General features: G+C 35.6%; 2 protein-coding genes across 3 annotated transcripts in view; both read right to left on the bottom strand.

The window, feature by feature from the left end:
- Nucleotides 1-811: 811 nt before the first annotated feature.
- LOC121297756 (sentan-like) lies at nucleotides 812-3,647 on the bottom strand. The gene is made up of 4 exons (XM_041224233.1): nucleotides 3,570-3,647; nucleotides 2,723-2,757; nucleotides 1,926-2,065; nucleotides 812-970 (listed from the first exon to the last, which is right to left on the bottom strand). Exons 1-4 carry the CDS (start codon nucleotides 3,578-3,580, stop codon nucleotides 812-814), a joined length of 345 nt encoding a protein of 114 aa, XP_041080167.1. The 5' UTR covers nucleotides 3,581-3,647.
- A 6,300-nt stretch (nucleotides 3,648-9,947) lies between these two features.
- LOC121297739 (synaptoporin-like) overlaps nucleotides 9,948-16,561 on the bottom strand; it is a 47,963-nt gene continuing 41,349 nt past the window's right edge. For both annotated transcript variants that reach the window (XM_041224202.1, XM_041224203.1), the window contains 3 exons: nucleotides 16,349-16,547; nucleotides 13,355-13,546; nucleotides 9,948-11,372 (listed from right to left, as the gene is read on the bottom strand). In XM_041224202.1, coding sequence (XP_041080136.1) covers nucleotides 11,082-11,372; nucleotides 13,355-13,546; nucleotides 16,349-16,547 — 682 coding nt within the window. In that variant the 3' untranslated portion in view covers nucleotides 9,948-11,081. The remainder of the gene's footprint in view (nucleotides 11,373-13,354; nucleotides 13,547-16,348; nucleotides 16,548-16,561) is intronic.

Raw genomic sequence — 16,561 nt, 5'->3', positions numbered from 1 at the left:
TATGCTTTGGTCTTTTTAATCCTTCCAGAGACTCTAGAATCAGGCAGCGGGCACATCTCTTTAGAAACTTCAGTGGTATTTTAATTGTATACAATTTAAAATGCATTTTTTAAATTTCTTCCTACTCGGTCATATGAAAAAAAAAAAAAGCAGATATTATACCCATTCAGTAAATGTTATTTATGTGTCTGAATTATTAATCTTACTCAAAGCTGACTGTGGAGTTTTTGCACACCAACATGCTGGTGACATGTGAGTCATGAAATAGGGATTTTGTTAGGTTTTACAAAGAATGAACAATAAGCAATAGAAAGAAAAGAAATACTTTATTGTATGCAGATCATCTTTTCCAATCGATTTCTTATTCTGTCACATCAGTGGGATACATAACCATCTGCTTATTTTCAATGTGCTGTATGATAATCTCCCAAGAGAAAATGAATAACCCCATTTGCTTTATTCATTACGATGAACTACACATTCAGTTACAATTATGCACTGCAAGTTTTCATACAGATATGTTTTCTTATATATATTTGGAGAAATTGTGTGCACTCACTGTATCTAGATGCTCTTACAATTTTACAATTTACATTTATATAGCATCATTTATAACAAATCCTATCAGATCAGTTTACTGTCCAAGCCATGCAACGTCATGGCCAAATAAATGATTTAAATGGTATTTTATCATTATATAGTATTTGATATTTTTTCAACAAATCCTTTACACCCCCCCCCCCCCCATAAAAAAATGTTACAAAGTTACAAAGCTGAAACAATGTTCATCTGAACATTAACTGCAATGTATTTACTTGGAGGTTTGTGTTTTTCGAATATCTTGTATAACATCTGACATGATTGTCAGGCTTATTATCAAGACCATGAAGTCTTCTAGATCAATTTTATTCTCTTTCTCTTCATCAAGGTCAGCGAAGATTTCTTTGTATTTTGGTTTCGTCTCTTGTCCCTGTCAAACACATACATGTTCAGAACGATTTGAAAAGACCCCTTTTTCATTTGTTATTCATTTGAATAGATTCTGTGACATTGGCACAGCTTCTAAATGAGCACAACACAGAGAGGATTATAGAGGGGGATGCTGGGACTGTTCTAAACAAAGAATGGTCAACTCATACCATTGCCTAGTGTTAGGTTGCTGTAGGCGGTACTGTCTTGAGATGAAGATGTTAATCCTTAGTATTACAGACCCCAGGGCACTCCAAGTGTTTCTTCATACTGCATTTTAGTTGAGAAATCCCCTGAATCACTCCAAACCCTACCCTAGCTATATTAATTCTTAAGTGTCCAACTCATATGAATGGAGACCCAACATGAAGAAAAAAAAGATGCTGGATCAATGTTTGTTACCAGGTGAGCGTTGTCCAGTTTGTTTTGGAAAATTAGAAAACATCAGACTCATGTCTGTATCCCATAATATTCACTATGTACTATATGACGTTCAGTTGTATATGTTATGTTTTTTTTTTTCTATTTCATCTTAGTGTGCGATATACAAATCATTAAAGGAAAGACATTAAAATATAGGTGTGTGCTATAAACAGGAGACATATAGGATACATGAGATGAATCATTGCAGCATTCTTTCAATATTGTGTATTTTTTATGGTCTTTTTTTCCTGGTGTCATTTGATTTCCATAGATACTGCCTTTAATCTGTTTGTTTTCTTTTATTATGTCTGAAAGTGAGAGCTGCTCTGTTTTGCTATTCATAGAATTCTTTTAAAGGTTATAAAATCTGCTTACATATAAATAATAAATACATTGAAATTCTTTTATGTTAGGTGTTATTCCAGTACAGTACATTGAAAGCCCTGCCTAAAGGTTATACAATCATTTTTAAATACCATAATCTTTTGTGAACAGCCATAATGATCATTTATGTTAAGTGATACAGGTCTTACCCTTGTGAAAATCTGAAATTGTGTCAATAATAAATCTTTAGCTCCTGCTTTGCTCAGTTTGCCATCTGGTCCAGCTGAGTTATAAAATACCAGTGCTGCTGTTGCAGTCGCCATTTCTAGATCTGAGGCTTTTCCAAAAGCTGAAAAAAAATAGCGAAATAAACATGAAAATTATATAATCCTAACCATAATAGCAGTGGTACAGGATTGCAGGTAAAAAAATAATTCCTGAAGCTCAATTTATAGTAAACATGTATTTTTAAAACATATATGGTACTACAGTAAGTTTAATAAATCTCTGTTTGTCAGGCTTTCAGCTAATGTTGGTCATTAGGAAGTTGGTCACTTCCTTGGTCATTTTACCTAGAAGGAGACATTCCCACACCTTCAACAGATTTTTTCCTGTCATTATCCAGCTTTAAATCAGTAACAGCCTTTGACCCTGAAAAAACGCTAATATAAATGACTTAGGGAGTACAAGTGTAACATATTTCCTGAGAGGCGGCATGTAAACAGAGAACTTTCTTCAACCAGATATCATGTTTTAAAATGAAAATACACGTTTCCCACAACATGTGTTTCTTTCAAAACTGCACATTTTGGACCTATGTCTCCTGTTGAGACGTATTTGTTAACACCAATAACTTTAAGACAGGTAGATGCTTATTCAAGGCCTCTGTCAATGGAAAAAATAACTAAAAACAAATCTGCTCAGTCTGTTAGCTGGTAGCTGACAGCTTACTTCAGGTGATTAGAAATATAAGCTTATTGATATTGGAAATAGAGACATGCTTTACCTTTGACAGAAGCAAGCTGCTTGGAAATTGGTAAGCTGTGTAGATGATAGGAACAACATTATTTTATTGTAAGAGAAGCACAAGGAATTCACTTGAATTTTGAATTTTCCAAATACAGCTATTTTCTGTGCCCAGTGTGAAAAAGAAATATTGGCTTTAATTAACAATATAGTTTACTAGGGATAAAATATATTATAATATGACAGAAATGTATCCAGTATTTATTGTTGCACATAGACACTGAAGGGACTTTATTTTCACAATTGCGTGAAATCCTTCATCTAGATTTTACACCTCCTGTCCTGAAACATACAATTATTCACTGTATATAACTGCTTAAAATTATTATATTTACACGTTGTACCTGTCTGAAAATGTTTCAGCAAACATAAACTTTCAAAAATCACACCACGATGTGCTGTGAAATAACCATACTGGTAAACTGGCCACAGTACTGCAGTGAAAATATATTATTGTATTATTGTTTCTGTATGAAGCCAGTGCATGCAATAAATTCATTTATATTTGCAACTTTATAGAATCAAATTGAAATCATTTACAGTATGTGCACTTGCAAAAAAGCAATCAACTTTATGATCATATATAACTTTATATATATATATATATATATAATATATATATATATATATATATAGATATATACTATCTATATATAGATTATATATATATATAGATCTATATATATAATATATATATATATATATATTATTTAATTTTATTTTTTTAACCAAAAATAAGTAGATAAATGCAGCATTAAAACTTTTAGTGATAACAGCAGAATAGTAACTTGGACAAAATAGACCAGTCACCTATTAGAAAAACTCACGTCTTAGGCATTTTCAGTGAAGACGATCGAGCGTCCTGTTAATAGGAAGCTAGAACCTATTTATTTGTGGAGTGTTTTTCTTTCTCAGAGCTTGAAGCAGCTCCACAAATCATTAACCTGCCATTTAGTTACCCAAAGTCACTTAGCAACATGTTTTAATAGAGCAGAGATGATTTTTAGAGAGGCTGCTGCTAACATTCAAACAGAGCAATGTTTGCACTGCACACAGCAATCAGTCTTAACAGAGAAAGACTTGATTATCCCTAGGCAACAAACCAACTCTATTCTTTTCCAGCTGTTTGTAAAATATTTACTGTATTACCATTAGCCATAACTATTGGATACGCAGTAGTGCAAAACTTATACATTTTAAAAGAAACTTGGTAACTTAAACATAATGGGATGTTTAAAATACTGTACATGAACCCTTGTCACATTCCACAATGCGCTGAACTAACTATATAACAGTAATACAAACACTGAACTACAAGTTAATGAAGTGTGTTACAGCAAGGATATGTAATAAGGGATCATTAGGTATAACGAGTTCTTTCCTGGCTCACACATTCGTGACTAAGTACTGAATAATAAAACTCATTCGGACAAAGACGTAATAGTCTGCAACAAATTGGGTGTCAAAGTGCCATCAAAAATCACGAAAACCCTGACAAAAGCATAATCTTTATTTTATTGACTTTCCATCATCAAAATGAACATGATAAGGAAAGATAATCTACAGAAATGTTGTATGATTGAGCGGGCATGCTTGCCTACTGGGTTGTCTGATTCAACATGGCTTTGAATATTGGTTCTGTCCTTCACTCTTAGTGGAGCAACTTCTGTTTCCATCTCATCAATTAGCTTAGCTGTGTAATATTATGTTCCAAATCAGAGTGGGTAGCTCTATGTGTTATGTGTTAATCACACTTCTCTGTAAAGAGGGAGAAGCAAATGGCATCTCTAACGTGAAAGTCAGAGTCAAGTCAATGGGCAAAATAGCAGGTCTGTCAGACTTTGATAGTAAACTTGGATTGCCTAGTTCTTGTTTCCTAATACTTCTGGTTTTTTTTGTTTTTTTTTAATTCCATTTGCGTCTGAATTTGTAATCATCTGATATTTTAATTCTATACTGCTAATGTGTTCTTTGGAGACCTGCCTGCCCTTTTAGTATTCGTTATGAATGATGAATAATAAACATGTAATACCTGAAAAACAGATGCCGTCAACATAAAAATAAAATTTTTAATATTGCTCTTTAAAAAGACAATTAACATAAACAATGTATTGACACAACATTAAAATAAATATTCAACAAGCGTATCTCTCTCAGGGAAAAGTACTTAGAAATATAAATGCCACCTTCACATCTGTGTTAGGGAGTCAGGCCTGCAATGTAGTTCACCATATGGGAATACCATTAAAAACATCTGGGTTTTAAAAATGGTTCAGATGAATATGTTATGCAGTATACACAAATCAGGTTATCTAAATACCTAACGACTGTTTATTTAGTGTGCCCACTGAGTATTTTGGCTGACAGACCCATTAGGCGAAGTTGACTGCTGTGGATACTGTGTACATTTCAATTTATTCAAGCAGTTACCAAGCTTCAAATGGATAAGCCCTGCATGAAGTCCAGTGTCTTTGTATCCGGCAAATGTTTTTTTTCAAACAGTTATTTTCATCTAATTAGTAACTGATTAATAAAGCAATTGATTCCACAGTAAACATGATTCACAGTGCACAATTCAAAAGGCTTCCTTCCTTTCATTTTCAACTTCTTGCATGAGGAAGTTGGATAGAGAATACAAATATGAAGCGAAAGACACTGATGGTCTCTGCTTTATATATATATATATATATATATATATATATATATATATATATATACATTGTAATCACTGTTTATACTGGCACTACATACAAGCTTCCTTAATGTTTCTACATTTGTTCTGCTTTTCAACAGATATAAATGTTATCCATAATAACAACCTTAACACTGTTTTGACACAAAGGGAAGCATTCCCACAATGGAGACTTTTGCAGCGTATTGATTTGCACTGCAATAAAAGCTTCTTTCAGATTGGTACAAGACTCCTATTCATGGCTTCTTGGAAATCCTAGCTCCTGGTGTCTGCTTGTGGAAGAACTGGGAGCAGCAGCTTGCAACAGGTTAAAATATGCAAATGATCTGGTTTATTTACTGTAATTTGTTTTATAAATTACTATCAGCAAAAATAGTGCTCATGATTCTGGGCCATCATTTCTACAGTAATTATTTTCACCAGTTGGGCAGGCAAAACCTAACTAGCAAGCTAATCAGTGACATCAATTTTCATTCGTATTTCAGTAACATCTACAAAAAATGAAATGGTAAAAGTGGTTTTAGTTAACTTTGCTGAAGTTTCGCCTTGTGCTGCTTTCCCTGGACGTTACTCTAACCTGTGATCATAGCTGTGCTTTAAAATGTAATTAAAAGAAGCCATTTCCGGTTTTGAGCAGAATGTATTTCCTTCTTGTAAGATTTACTCTGCACTTCACAGTTCTGTTTGAACAACTGCTACTTGCAGACTGCATGCTATGAATATTAATGTCACCCCACAATTTATGTAAATTGCCTCACTATAATTGTTTAACACAAAAGAGCACCTAAATCTAAAACTCTAGTAATGATTCCCCCTCAAAGCTAGCCAGCTCCAGAGGTTTAAAATCTCCACATTATAAATATATACAGTATCTATCTATCTATCTATCTATCTATCTATCTATCTATCTATCTATCTATCTATCTATCTATCTGGAGTTAAAGTTGTATGACTCATAGATTAAAATCACACCTTACCTCTCTTTACCGTGTTTCCATGAGAAATCTGTATCATCTGAAAATATAGCATTGTATTTTGGATGTGTATTGTATATTGTGAATTCAACTAATCGTGGTATAATATTTTGTTAGAAATGAACTAGTACAAGAATATCCATCAGGAAAGGCGTTTCTTAATAAGGTATATGATGGTATATTTTTAAAGTTCATCTTATTCACTAGGAGCTCAATTTATGGAGCTTGTTTTGCGTTTCGGCACTTTCATGGATTTACTGATTGCAGTATTTCTCTCCAGGCCAATTTTGCTTATTGTTTGTTAAAGGAGGGCACACAAACAATGAAGAAAGTACTTAGACAAACACAGGGGAATTAAGTTCAGCTTCCATTATGTATCCATTAAAGCCAGTATACTAACTACCAGCTTTTACAGAGCAGAGAATATATGTATAAAAACTGTCTAGCCCAGTTATAGAAGCTGATATGCCAATGTGAGGTATTGGACAGTACCACATCCATTATGTTAATATTATTCTGTAAGGTGTGGTTGGTACAAATTTGCAAAATATTGCCAACTTACGATCACACCCCCAGTCAGGCTGCTCCACACAAAGAGATATACAGTGCTTATGAATATGTACTGTAATACTTCTTCAATAACTACAGGGTGCGTTGACTGTACATGGAGATAACAAGACAGAGGGAAGGATATTACTCTAGCGACAGAGACAGCTGTCTTCAAGTATGCACAAAGCATCCTCCAATAAAAGCAGTTTATGAAATCGCCCTGTGTTTGTGTAATTGCAGGATAACAGTATCTGGAATCCCAATCAAAAATTCCATTTGTCATAAGTGTGTGATATCTTTAGCACAATACGTATCCTTTTGGTAAAACAGAAGTTTGATAATGGTGTTTTTGTGGACAACTGTTTCATTATTGAATGCATGTCTACATTTTTATATTGAAATTCCTGTAACTAAGACCGTTCAATGTCTTTGGTCCCATGCGCTTCGACTGTATGTGTAAAATACTCAAAACTGCCCCAATACTGGTTGGATAGTAATGCACAGTATACAAGATATTACTTTAAACAGCATAGAAAGTTTAGTTAGTTGTGGATAATATGTGATGCCCTTTATGTTGAGTACTATAACAGGATAAACATAATCTATATGACTATATTCCACTGGAAGGAGAGAGGTGATGAGCAGTGCAATTCACAGTCATTCATAGTATTGTTTTCTCACATGGGCAGCTATAGATTAGTTGTGTGCTCTTGTATTTATGTGTGAATGCATGGCAAGCATAGCAATTGGTTTTCCAACTGTAGTGTTAGCTAGAATGCTGCCACTACCAATACAAAACAATAAAGAATCGTTTGGGGGTCTTTTCATTTGTAAAACCTTACCCTCATGCAATTTGGACAAAGATTTCAAACTGTGCTTTCCTGAGGTGGTAACCCACAGCGCTGGAAACGAAAAAGCTAAATGTCTCAGTTGTTGGACCTAAAATTTATAGCCTCTTTCTTTAACGCCAGACACCAGAGCATTTCCCGTTTGATCTTCCGTTACTATGGTTACCGCTATATAAGATGTCAGTAAAACGGATGAAAGGGCCAGCACAGATAACTACCTAGAATAGATGTTAAAATATGTACCCTTTCAGCTGTATTTACAGTATAATCATAAATCTCGAAAAACTACTCACTTCTAAATCTTTTGTAGTCATTTTTGTATTACTTTAGTATAAATACATGTTAATTTGGATTCATATGTTGTTTTTTTCTGACTTTATGTGAATGAAAAGACACACATTTGCCCATTTTCCCATCGGAAATAGTGATATTTTGAAATATCACTGTCCTGGTCACAAAAGCAAAGTTTGTGGGGAATAATAGCCATTTTCTATACTTTTGAGGCATAAGCAATTAGGAAATAACACTTACTACCCAGGAACAAAAATTGTGTTACATAGTGTTATTATAAGACCATGTGCTATTTTCAACATGTTCTCATTAGCTTCACAAGGGTCATATCAAGTCCTTCTTTCAGTTTTCATAGAGGCTATTTCTCTTTACATTTTTTTTCTTGGCAATTGTGTGTCAAAAAAGATCCGTCAAGCACTTCTAATGGGAAAATACAGTAGCAAGAAATAATTTGCAGGCTGCGTGGTGCATTTAACAGAATAATCATTGCATTGGGAGCTGGGGGCAGAGCATGGCACCCTTTGTAAGATATTTACTGCTGTCTTTCCCTGATCAGGATCCTGCCACATGGGTCGAAAGGGAGATTTAATTTGTTATCTGCCTAGTGTTCTCAGTTAAAACCATATTCTGAAAATGAAATGTACAATGTGCTCATTGTGTGGTGGCTCAGGCTCATTACGTTGTTGCTGCAGAGGTTCACTGCAGTGCTACACAAAACATTTAGCAGAACTAGCCCACTTTTTTCGTAAAATTATTTTGTATTAATGAGGCAATAGAACCTTAGCATTATTCTAGCATTACTGCAGAAGTTAAACACACAGAGTCCCCTCTTAAATAATGTTGTGACTAGAGTACAAAACCATATCCATTTTTACTGATTTAAATACTTTACTTCCGTTCATAAAGTATGCCACAAACTCATGTACTGACATTATTCTCAAAATGCCGGACACAAAACAATTACCAGTGTGCATGATCTATTACAACCACATAGAATTCTGGTCCCGCTCGTCATATTTAAAAAAATATTTATTATGCAGCTGATTATTGACAGAGTCATTTACTTCATGTAAATGTCAACCACAATGACAATGGTCACACCTGTCTGAGATACTGATCTTTATAAGAAGAAAATGGGTGCTGCAGACATTATGTTAAACTGGTTCTAAATGTGTGAGCCCTCAAAAAATGAAAGGCAGCCATAATGTGACCGTTAATAAGGCATACCCAATTATCCCCCACCATTTAGAAGGGCCACTTATTTTTCCCCTCACCACACAGCTCAGGAGAACTGAAGATTCAGTGGGCATCCTTTGATCACACAACCAAGCTAGTTTCCTCTTTTATACCCAGGATCATCAAAAAGACTGATACACAGCATTCCAACAGAGGGGTTGACTCAATACCTGAATGGAACCATACAGTAACATATAAAGCCACATTTTTATAGCAAATGTCACTGATTAGGAGACCTTTTATGAGGGATGTGGATTCCATGGGGAGCATCACATCGGTGTGTTAAAGAGGCAGCAATGTTAGGGACTGTTTCTCCTCACCGTGCTACAGACACCTGCAGAGCTGGCTTTTGCCTTCCAGGGACAGTAGCTTGCTGACATGTGCTGTAAAGGTGTAAAAAGGCAATCAGCATGGTAGTGGGATCAGGGGAAGGCCATTGACCACTCCTGAGAGCTTGTAAAATGTATAAAATGTTCAATGTTTGAGGATATTTTTATGGAGCCTTTTGGAATTACAGTTAATTTACCGGCAATCATAATACACTGTATTACAAACAGAAGACATACCCATTGAACACAATGTTAATATTGGTTGGTTTTAAAGAGGAATGCATTATTATTATAGTACACAAGGTTTTTGCAACAACTTTATTAATCATATTTTAAAAGCATACTGATATACAATCTTACTCAGGTACAGCTGATCACATTTTAATGCAACACTGAGTTTAGAGCAAATACAGCAATCGTATATACCTCAACCAACAAATGCAGTTACTGCAAAAATTCACGTCACATGCTTTGGAAGTCAAGAAACAAGGTTCACAATTAAGAGAATGTCAAGTTACACTTCTATTCAAACTTACATGTTGTTTTGTTAAAGAAATATCTGATTAATGAATGTATATCAACCTAATTTACAGGTCTTCATATCTTTTAATTTTGATAATAAGATTAATCTTACTGTTATTCAAAATCTATAGGTATTATGGGGTGTTTGGGTGTTTATTATTTAAATACATGTATTTACAAGATATTTCAAACACATACCCAGTGTTCCACTCCTCCCTTTTCATATTTGTGCTTTCAATTCTGAATTATGGCAGTTTAAGCAGCATATTTTAAAACATGTGAACTTACTAAAATCCTATGAAAGTACAAAATAAAGGAAATGCTCCTTGTACTATAACCTCTAACATCTAAGTAGTCACAAAACACCAACAATAAATAACTATTGTTCACAGACAGTCATCAGTGTTAATAATAATAATATTCACTAATTTTACAAATGACCACAATTTCTTTCACAAGAGTGCAAAACAGAGTTCAAAAATACTTTCCGTCAAGATCTGTGGCATAGCATATCACAGAAACAAATACTTACAAACAGCTATAACCACTGGAATACAACATACCACAAAAAAAAGAACAAGAGAGAGAGAGAGAGAGAGAGAGAGAGAGAGAGAGAGAGAGAGAGAGATAGAGAGAACTACAATAACATTACTTTTACACTACCTACAATGTTAACTTTTTAACTTTAGGTTTCATTCCCCAGATAATATAATTGTACCTCTCGCTACCTACAAGCAAGATATGCTGTAGTTTGGAAACAAGAACCACTGCCTTTCTGACACTAGACTACTGACAACAGAGGAAAACACTCCTCATATTGTAGTCTAATTTAGACGTCAACTGATTATCATTTGCCCTCTTAAACTCTGTATCTTAAAATACAGTGTAGATGTTACATCTAATTACCAAAGGAGGTAGGCTCGCTTGGAGCATACCCTACCTGGCTATAGCCACCCATGTGGCCATAGTTTGACTGCTGACCGAAGTCTCCTGGTGGATTGGTGCCACCAGACTGGCCAATGTTTTCTTGCTCATATCTGCCTTGGTTGTATGATTGCTGGTTATAGCCACTCGGTTGCTTTTCTGTGGTGCTTGTAGGATACCTCTGGGTGGAAGAATGCCATCCAGTCTCCTTGAATACAAACCAAATGTTTCCAGCCCATAGAACAAAGTTTAAAAATCCAAAGACCTGGAAAAAAAACAATAGCAAACACAAGTTATTAATGTGTAAAAAAAAGGCAAAGCACTAATACCTCAGAAATTCCATTGTTACTGTACCTTAATTAAGATAGTTAATCATTTCTTTATCATGTTTTAACTACCATACAGTAATACAAACCTGTTTGTAAAGCACTGTCGGTTGTAATAACACTTATTAATAATACTGTCTAGCCAAAGCCCCCTAAATTTGAACTGCTAAGGGTGTATTTGAATAATTTCTGTCTGGATTTCATCCTGCACAGAGACAGTTGTAAATGATTTGCTGATAAGCTCTGACTTCTGCTTTCCATCAGTTTTAAATCTCCTAGATTTAAATGCTGCTGTCGGCACTGTAGACCACTCCATCTTACTGAATCGGCTCAAATACACAGTGGGACTGTCTGGCCTGGTTTCAGTCTTATTTATCTGATAGGTATCAATTCATCTCAACTGGGGAGGAGAAATCAGCATTGACTGCAGTTGACTTTGGTGTTCCACAGGGCTCTATTCTAGGTTCCTTGCTATTTTCAATATATATATATATATATATATATATATATATATATATATATATATATATATATATATATATATATATATATATATATATACACATATATATGTGCTGCCATTGGGTGACATTATCCAAAGACATGGAGTGAACTTCCACTGCTAGGATACCCAGCTGTGCCTGTCTTTAAAGCCAGGAAATACCCATTGCTTGCCTTGCAGATATCAAGTGCTGGATGTCTCAGACTCTGTTAATGTTGAATTCTGATAAAACAGAAGTTATGATTGTGGGTACTTGGAATCAACTATATAATGTGGGATTGCATGAGTTTGAACCCAGCAGTCTCTGATCAAAACTTAATCTTGAAATGAAAAACATGGGGGTCAACTTTGATCCTGATCTATCATTTGAGACTCATATTAGGCAAGTTACTAAAGTATCTTTTTATCATTTGAGTAATATAGCCAAACTTAGGCCAATTATTTCCTTATGCGACGCTGAGAGACAAATGCATGCCTTTGCTTCATCAATAATTGATTACTGTAATGCACTCCTCTCTGGTATCCCAAAATCGAGGCTGAAAACATACTTTCATAAAATGGCATTATATCGGATAATATGTCTGGGAACTTTTAGTTTAATGTATTGTGTTTTTTGCCTTAGTACAGTGCTTTGTGATACTTCGTTATAAATATAATAAATAAATAAATAAATAAATAAATAGATTAACACACAAAGTATACTATTCCTATACCCACTTATTGTTCATGTTATGCTGTATATTAGAATTATCACTCAAATTCATCCAGCTGACACAAATCTAGACTCTGACAGGGAGTCAGGTCAACACCAAGGTCAAGTTACTGTATTGAGTTTTCATGTCTCAAGCAGTCTTTATGACTATTGCATTAAATGACGCTGTACTTCAATTAGCTATGGTCTCTAAAAAATAGGTACCCATAAGCAGCTAATACAGCTATGGTGGGTAGATGTGTGTAATAATTGAAAACTGTTTGAAACGTGAGGAAGTGGCAGGAATATCGACAAGACGCAATCTTCTTAAAATCCAGACCCGCCACTGCTGTGCTGTAAATTCACATGTAATGGAAAAAAGAAAAATTGTACTACAACCATAAAAATTATTTCATTTAATAATTCCAAAAGGTGGCAGAAAACCCTCTATATACACTCACCTCCTTAGAAGATAAAACACAGAAAAGCAAAGCAAAATGTGTAGCACAATTCTTAGGTCGTTATACACTACTAGAAAGTAATATTTAATCACACTCTGTCACAAAATGTCAACTCATTGTCACTGGTGCTGAATAATGTGTACATTGCGAATGAAGCAAAAGGCTTTGTTTTTTGTTGTTAATTAAGATCTTCTGGCTTAAAACACATGAATTATCTGGAAAACCCAAGTAACTGAGAACATTTTAATGATTTTACTTCATACTTACAACAGATGTGTTTAAACTTGCCCACACAGGTTTGCGGAGAGGAAGGCATTTGTTGGACTGCACCTTACATGCAGATATTAACAAAAGCACCTCATCAGGGTCTGTGGCGGTCTTCACATCCGACAGACCCTTCGCCCAGGCAGACGAGCTCACCAGCCACATGAACGAGAACACCACTGTCACAATGAAATCCTGTTGAGGTGTGAGAAAACACAGCTGATTCACTGAGAACACACTGTCTTGGTTTTATCCCCCACCCCCCTGTTTTACAAGGAATATTATATTTTCTTACCATCAACAGTATCTGTAATTCATAATTTTGTGTATACAGTAGTTACTACTGATCTATATATATTGAACAAGCATCAAACCAATAAATATGAAATACAAATAAAAATGCATTTTAAAAATAACTTTTAAAAGACGTCTGAACACTAAATTTCCTCTCCAGTAAGACTTACCACGACATACTTGCGACTTTGTAGATTTTAGGTGGAATACCCTAGTATAGTTCAATTATTAATTAAAGTACTATTGGCTTTTTACTGCATGCCGATTCCTTGTTTTCTTTGAGAAACCACACTTTCCACTGATACAAGGGACATGCAGGAGTGTTGAGTATTGGGGTGATTGTTAACTCAGACTTATCCTAATTATCCTGCCAACTGATAAAATACAGTACAGTCTCTCAAGGCAAGTAAAGGTGATCTGTTCAGGTCTGCTTCTTCAAAACACTTTCATTTTCTTCATAAGCACTTCATGACAAGAGACTCTCCAGGAAAGTCACTTTGGCACCATCCTGATTCTCAGAATTATTAACATCAAGTTGTGCCATTTCTCAGGACGTCAAATAGCTCACGAAACATGCCTTCAATCAATTCTGCAGTATGCCACGACAGCCTACCTAAAACTAATTTAACCAGTGTTCCTTTTGGCAAAAAAACAAACAAATTGTAAGCAGGACTTAATTTTGTGCTTTTCATTTTATATACTGAATGCTATTTTATTTTCAAACTCGGCATACTATATTGTCCTTACTAGATCGAAACATTAAAATATATCACAGCCTAGTGAGATATATTAACAGTCTGGTGCTTAAGATTTTATATGGACCTTTGCTGATGAGATGCTGTATAAGTATAATATGTATTTTAATGTGTAATAATTGAAAGGATTTATTCTTCTGTAATGCCTTGTTTCCACTCAATGCCAAATATTAACATAAGATCAATAAATGATGTCTGTAAAGTGATAAACAGTAAGGGGTGGGTGGGATGGAGGGGCACCCTTAATGCACAAGCAGACCTTTAATGTACCACCCCTAATCTCTTGGAAAGAGTTCAGGTGTTTAAGTTCGTTTTAAAGCAGGATGGGTAAAATTCTTCAAGGTACTATGGCACTGAGGCATCTGAAAAAGCAATCAAGGGCTCCTGAGTGGTTCATCTGGTAAAGGTACTCCGAGTAGAGTGCAGGATGCGCCCTATAGCCTGGAGGTCGGCGGTTCGGGTCCAGGATATTCTATTGCCGACCGTAGACGGGAGCTCCCAGGGGGCGGACAACTCAATTGGCCAACCTGGGTGGGCTTATGTCGGCCAGGGTGTCCTCGGCTCACCGCGCACCAGAGACCCTTGTAGTCTGGCTGGGCGCCTGTGGGCTTGCCTGTAAGCTGCCCAGAGCTGCATTGTCCTCCGACGCTGTAGCTTTAAGGTGGCTGCATGGTGAGTCTGCAGTGTGAAAAGAAGCGGTTGGCTGACGGCACACGCTTCGTTTCAGCCACACCCGAGTCGGGGATGGTAGCAGTGAGCTGAGCGTAAAAATAATTGGATATGCCAAATTTGGAGAAAATAATAAAATAACTGGAGATTACTACATTTATATTAAATAAAAGCAATTGAGCCAGGTTAACTATTCAACACAGGCATTTTTTCTCGGTATAGACAACACTTGGCTTGCATCCGGGCAACTCATAGCTACAAGGCCATTCCACGAATAAATTTTTGAGAAGCACAGTACTTCATTCTCCAGGCTCACCTGATCCTTGAGTAAGTTTAACAAGCCTGGTTTAATATAGCATAGCATTCAATGTAACAAAGACCTGCCGCAGCAGGACAATGGAATCTCATTCTGCAACATGTCATATTAATTTAATTAACATTACATGTTCTATGACTTTTTCACTCATAAAAGGAGGCATTTTAGCATAAACAACAGAAATTAAGATGGATGGCCAAGTAGCCTCAGGAAGGCTCACTTGTCAGCCTGCCAGCTGGATGTCTACCATTAAAATGAGCCCCAATCACTAGAAACAGCTCATTTCTTTTCACAAAGCAACTCTCACCCACTCATCATCTTCATTCCGATAGACTGTTAAAGGGAAAGGCAACTGATTCATGGAAGCACAAACTACTTGTGTGCAAAACCCAAACAAAAATTCCTGCAATTCATTGTTAAGATGACCATGAATTCTCTGCAAACAGATGTGTCGCAATCAAACATTTAGGGCACTATCGAGTACACTGATAACATATGTGTACTGAACTGATACAAACACTGTTTGTTATTAGTATTAGTATTAGTATGTATTAACGATAGCTGAGACATTCTATTACAGAATCATGCACTGTGAAATAGGCTAGTTATGCTTGTATGAGCCACCATTCAATCTAGAACATCAAACATTTTTACACCTGAACTGTGATCCTGGTGTGCTGCAGGAAGAGTCTGTGCCTGTTACTGCTTTACTTGGCAAGACACCAACATCAGCCAGTTGTTCTGAATCACTGCTATGGGACTGCTGTCAGACTTCCTAATATCCATGAGCATTAGGTGAATCATATGCACTTATAAAGCCACAGGAAAAACAAATACTGTAAATCAGGATTTTGTAATTTAGATCCTCACATTTGATAAAGAGTTAAACAATATATATAACATTTCACAACCGATTGAAAACACTTTAAATTAAACCAATTATTAAAAATGAACATTGCTTACAATAAGTGGCCCCCTGTTGTTCTCTCTGTACTTGTTCTGGTAAAAAATGTACACAACAGTGGCCCCCAGTGAGTACAAGAAAGCAAAGACTGCAATAGTAACGAAGAACTCAGCCGAAGAAGAATAGTCTCCTATCAGGAACAGTCTCTCTCGTCTTTTACCATCGCACGTGGGGGCATCAAAATACACCTGGTGCAACCTGAAAACGAAAAT

The sequence above is a fragment of the Polyodon spathula genome, chromosome 23 (genome assembly GCF_017654505.1).
Source record: "Polyodon spathula isolate WHYD16114869_AA chromosome 23, ASM1765450v1, whole genome shotgun sequence".
Lineage (NCBI taxonomy): Eukaryota > Metazoa > Chordata > Actinopteri > Acipenseriformes > Polyodontidae > Polyodon > Polyodon spathula.
This window is presented reverse-complemented; position numbering and strand designations above follow the sequence as displayed.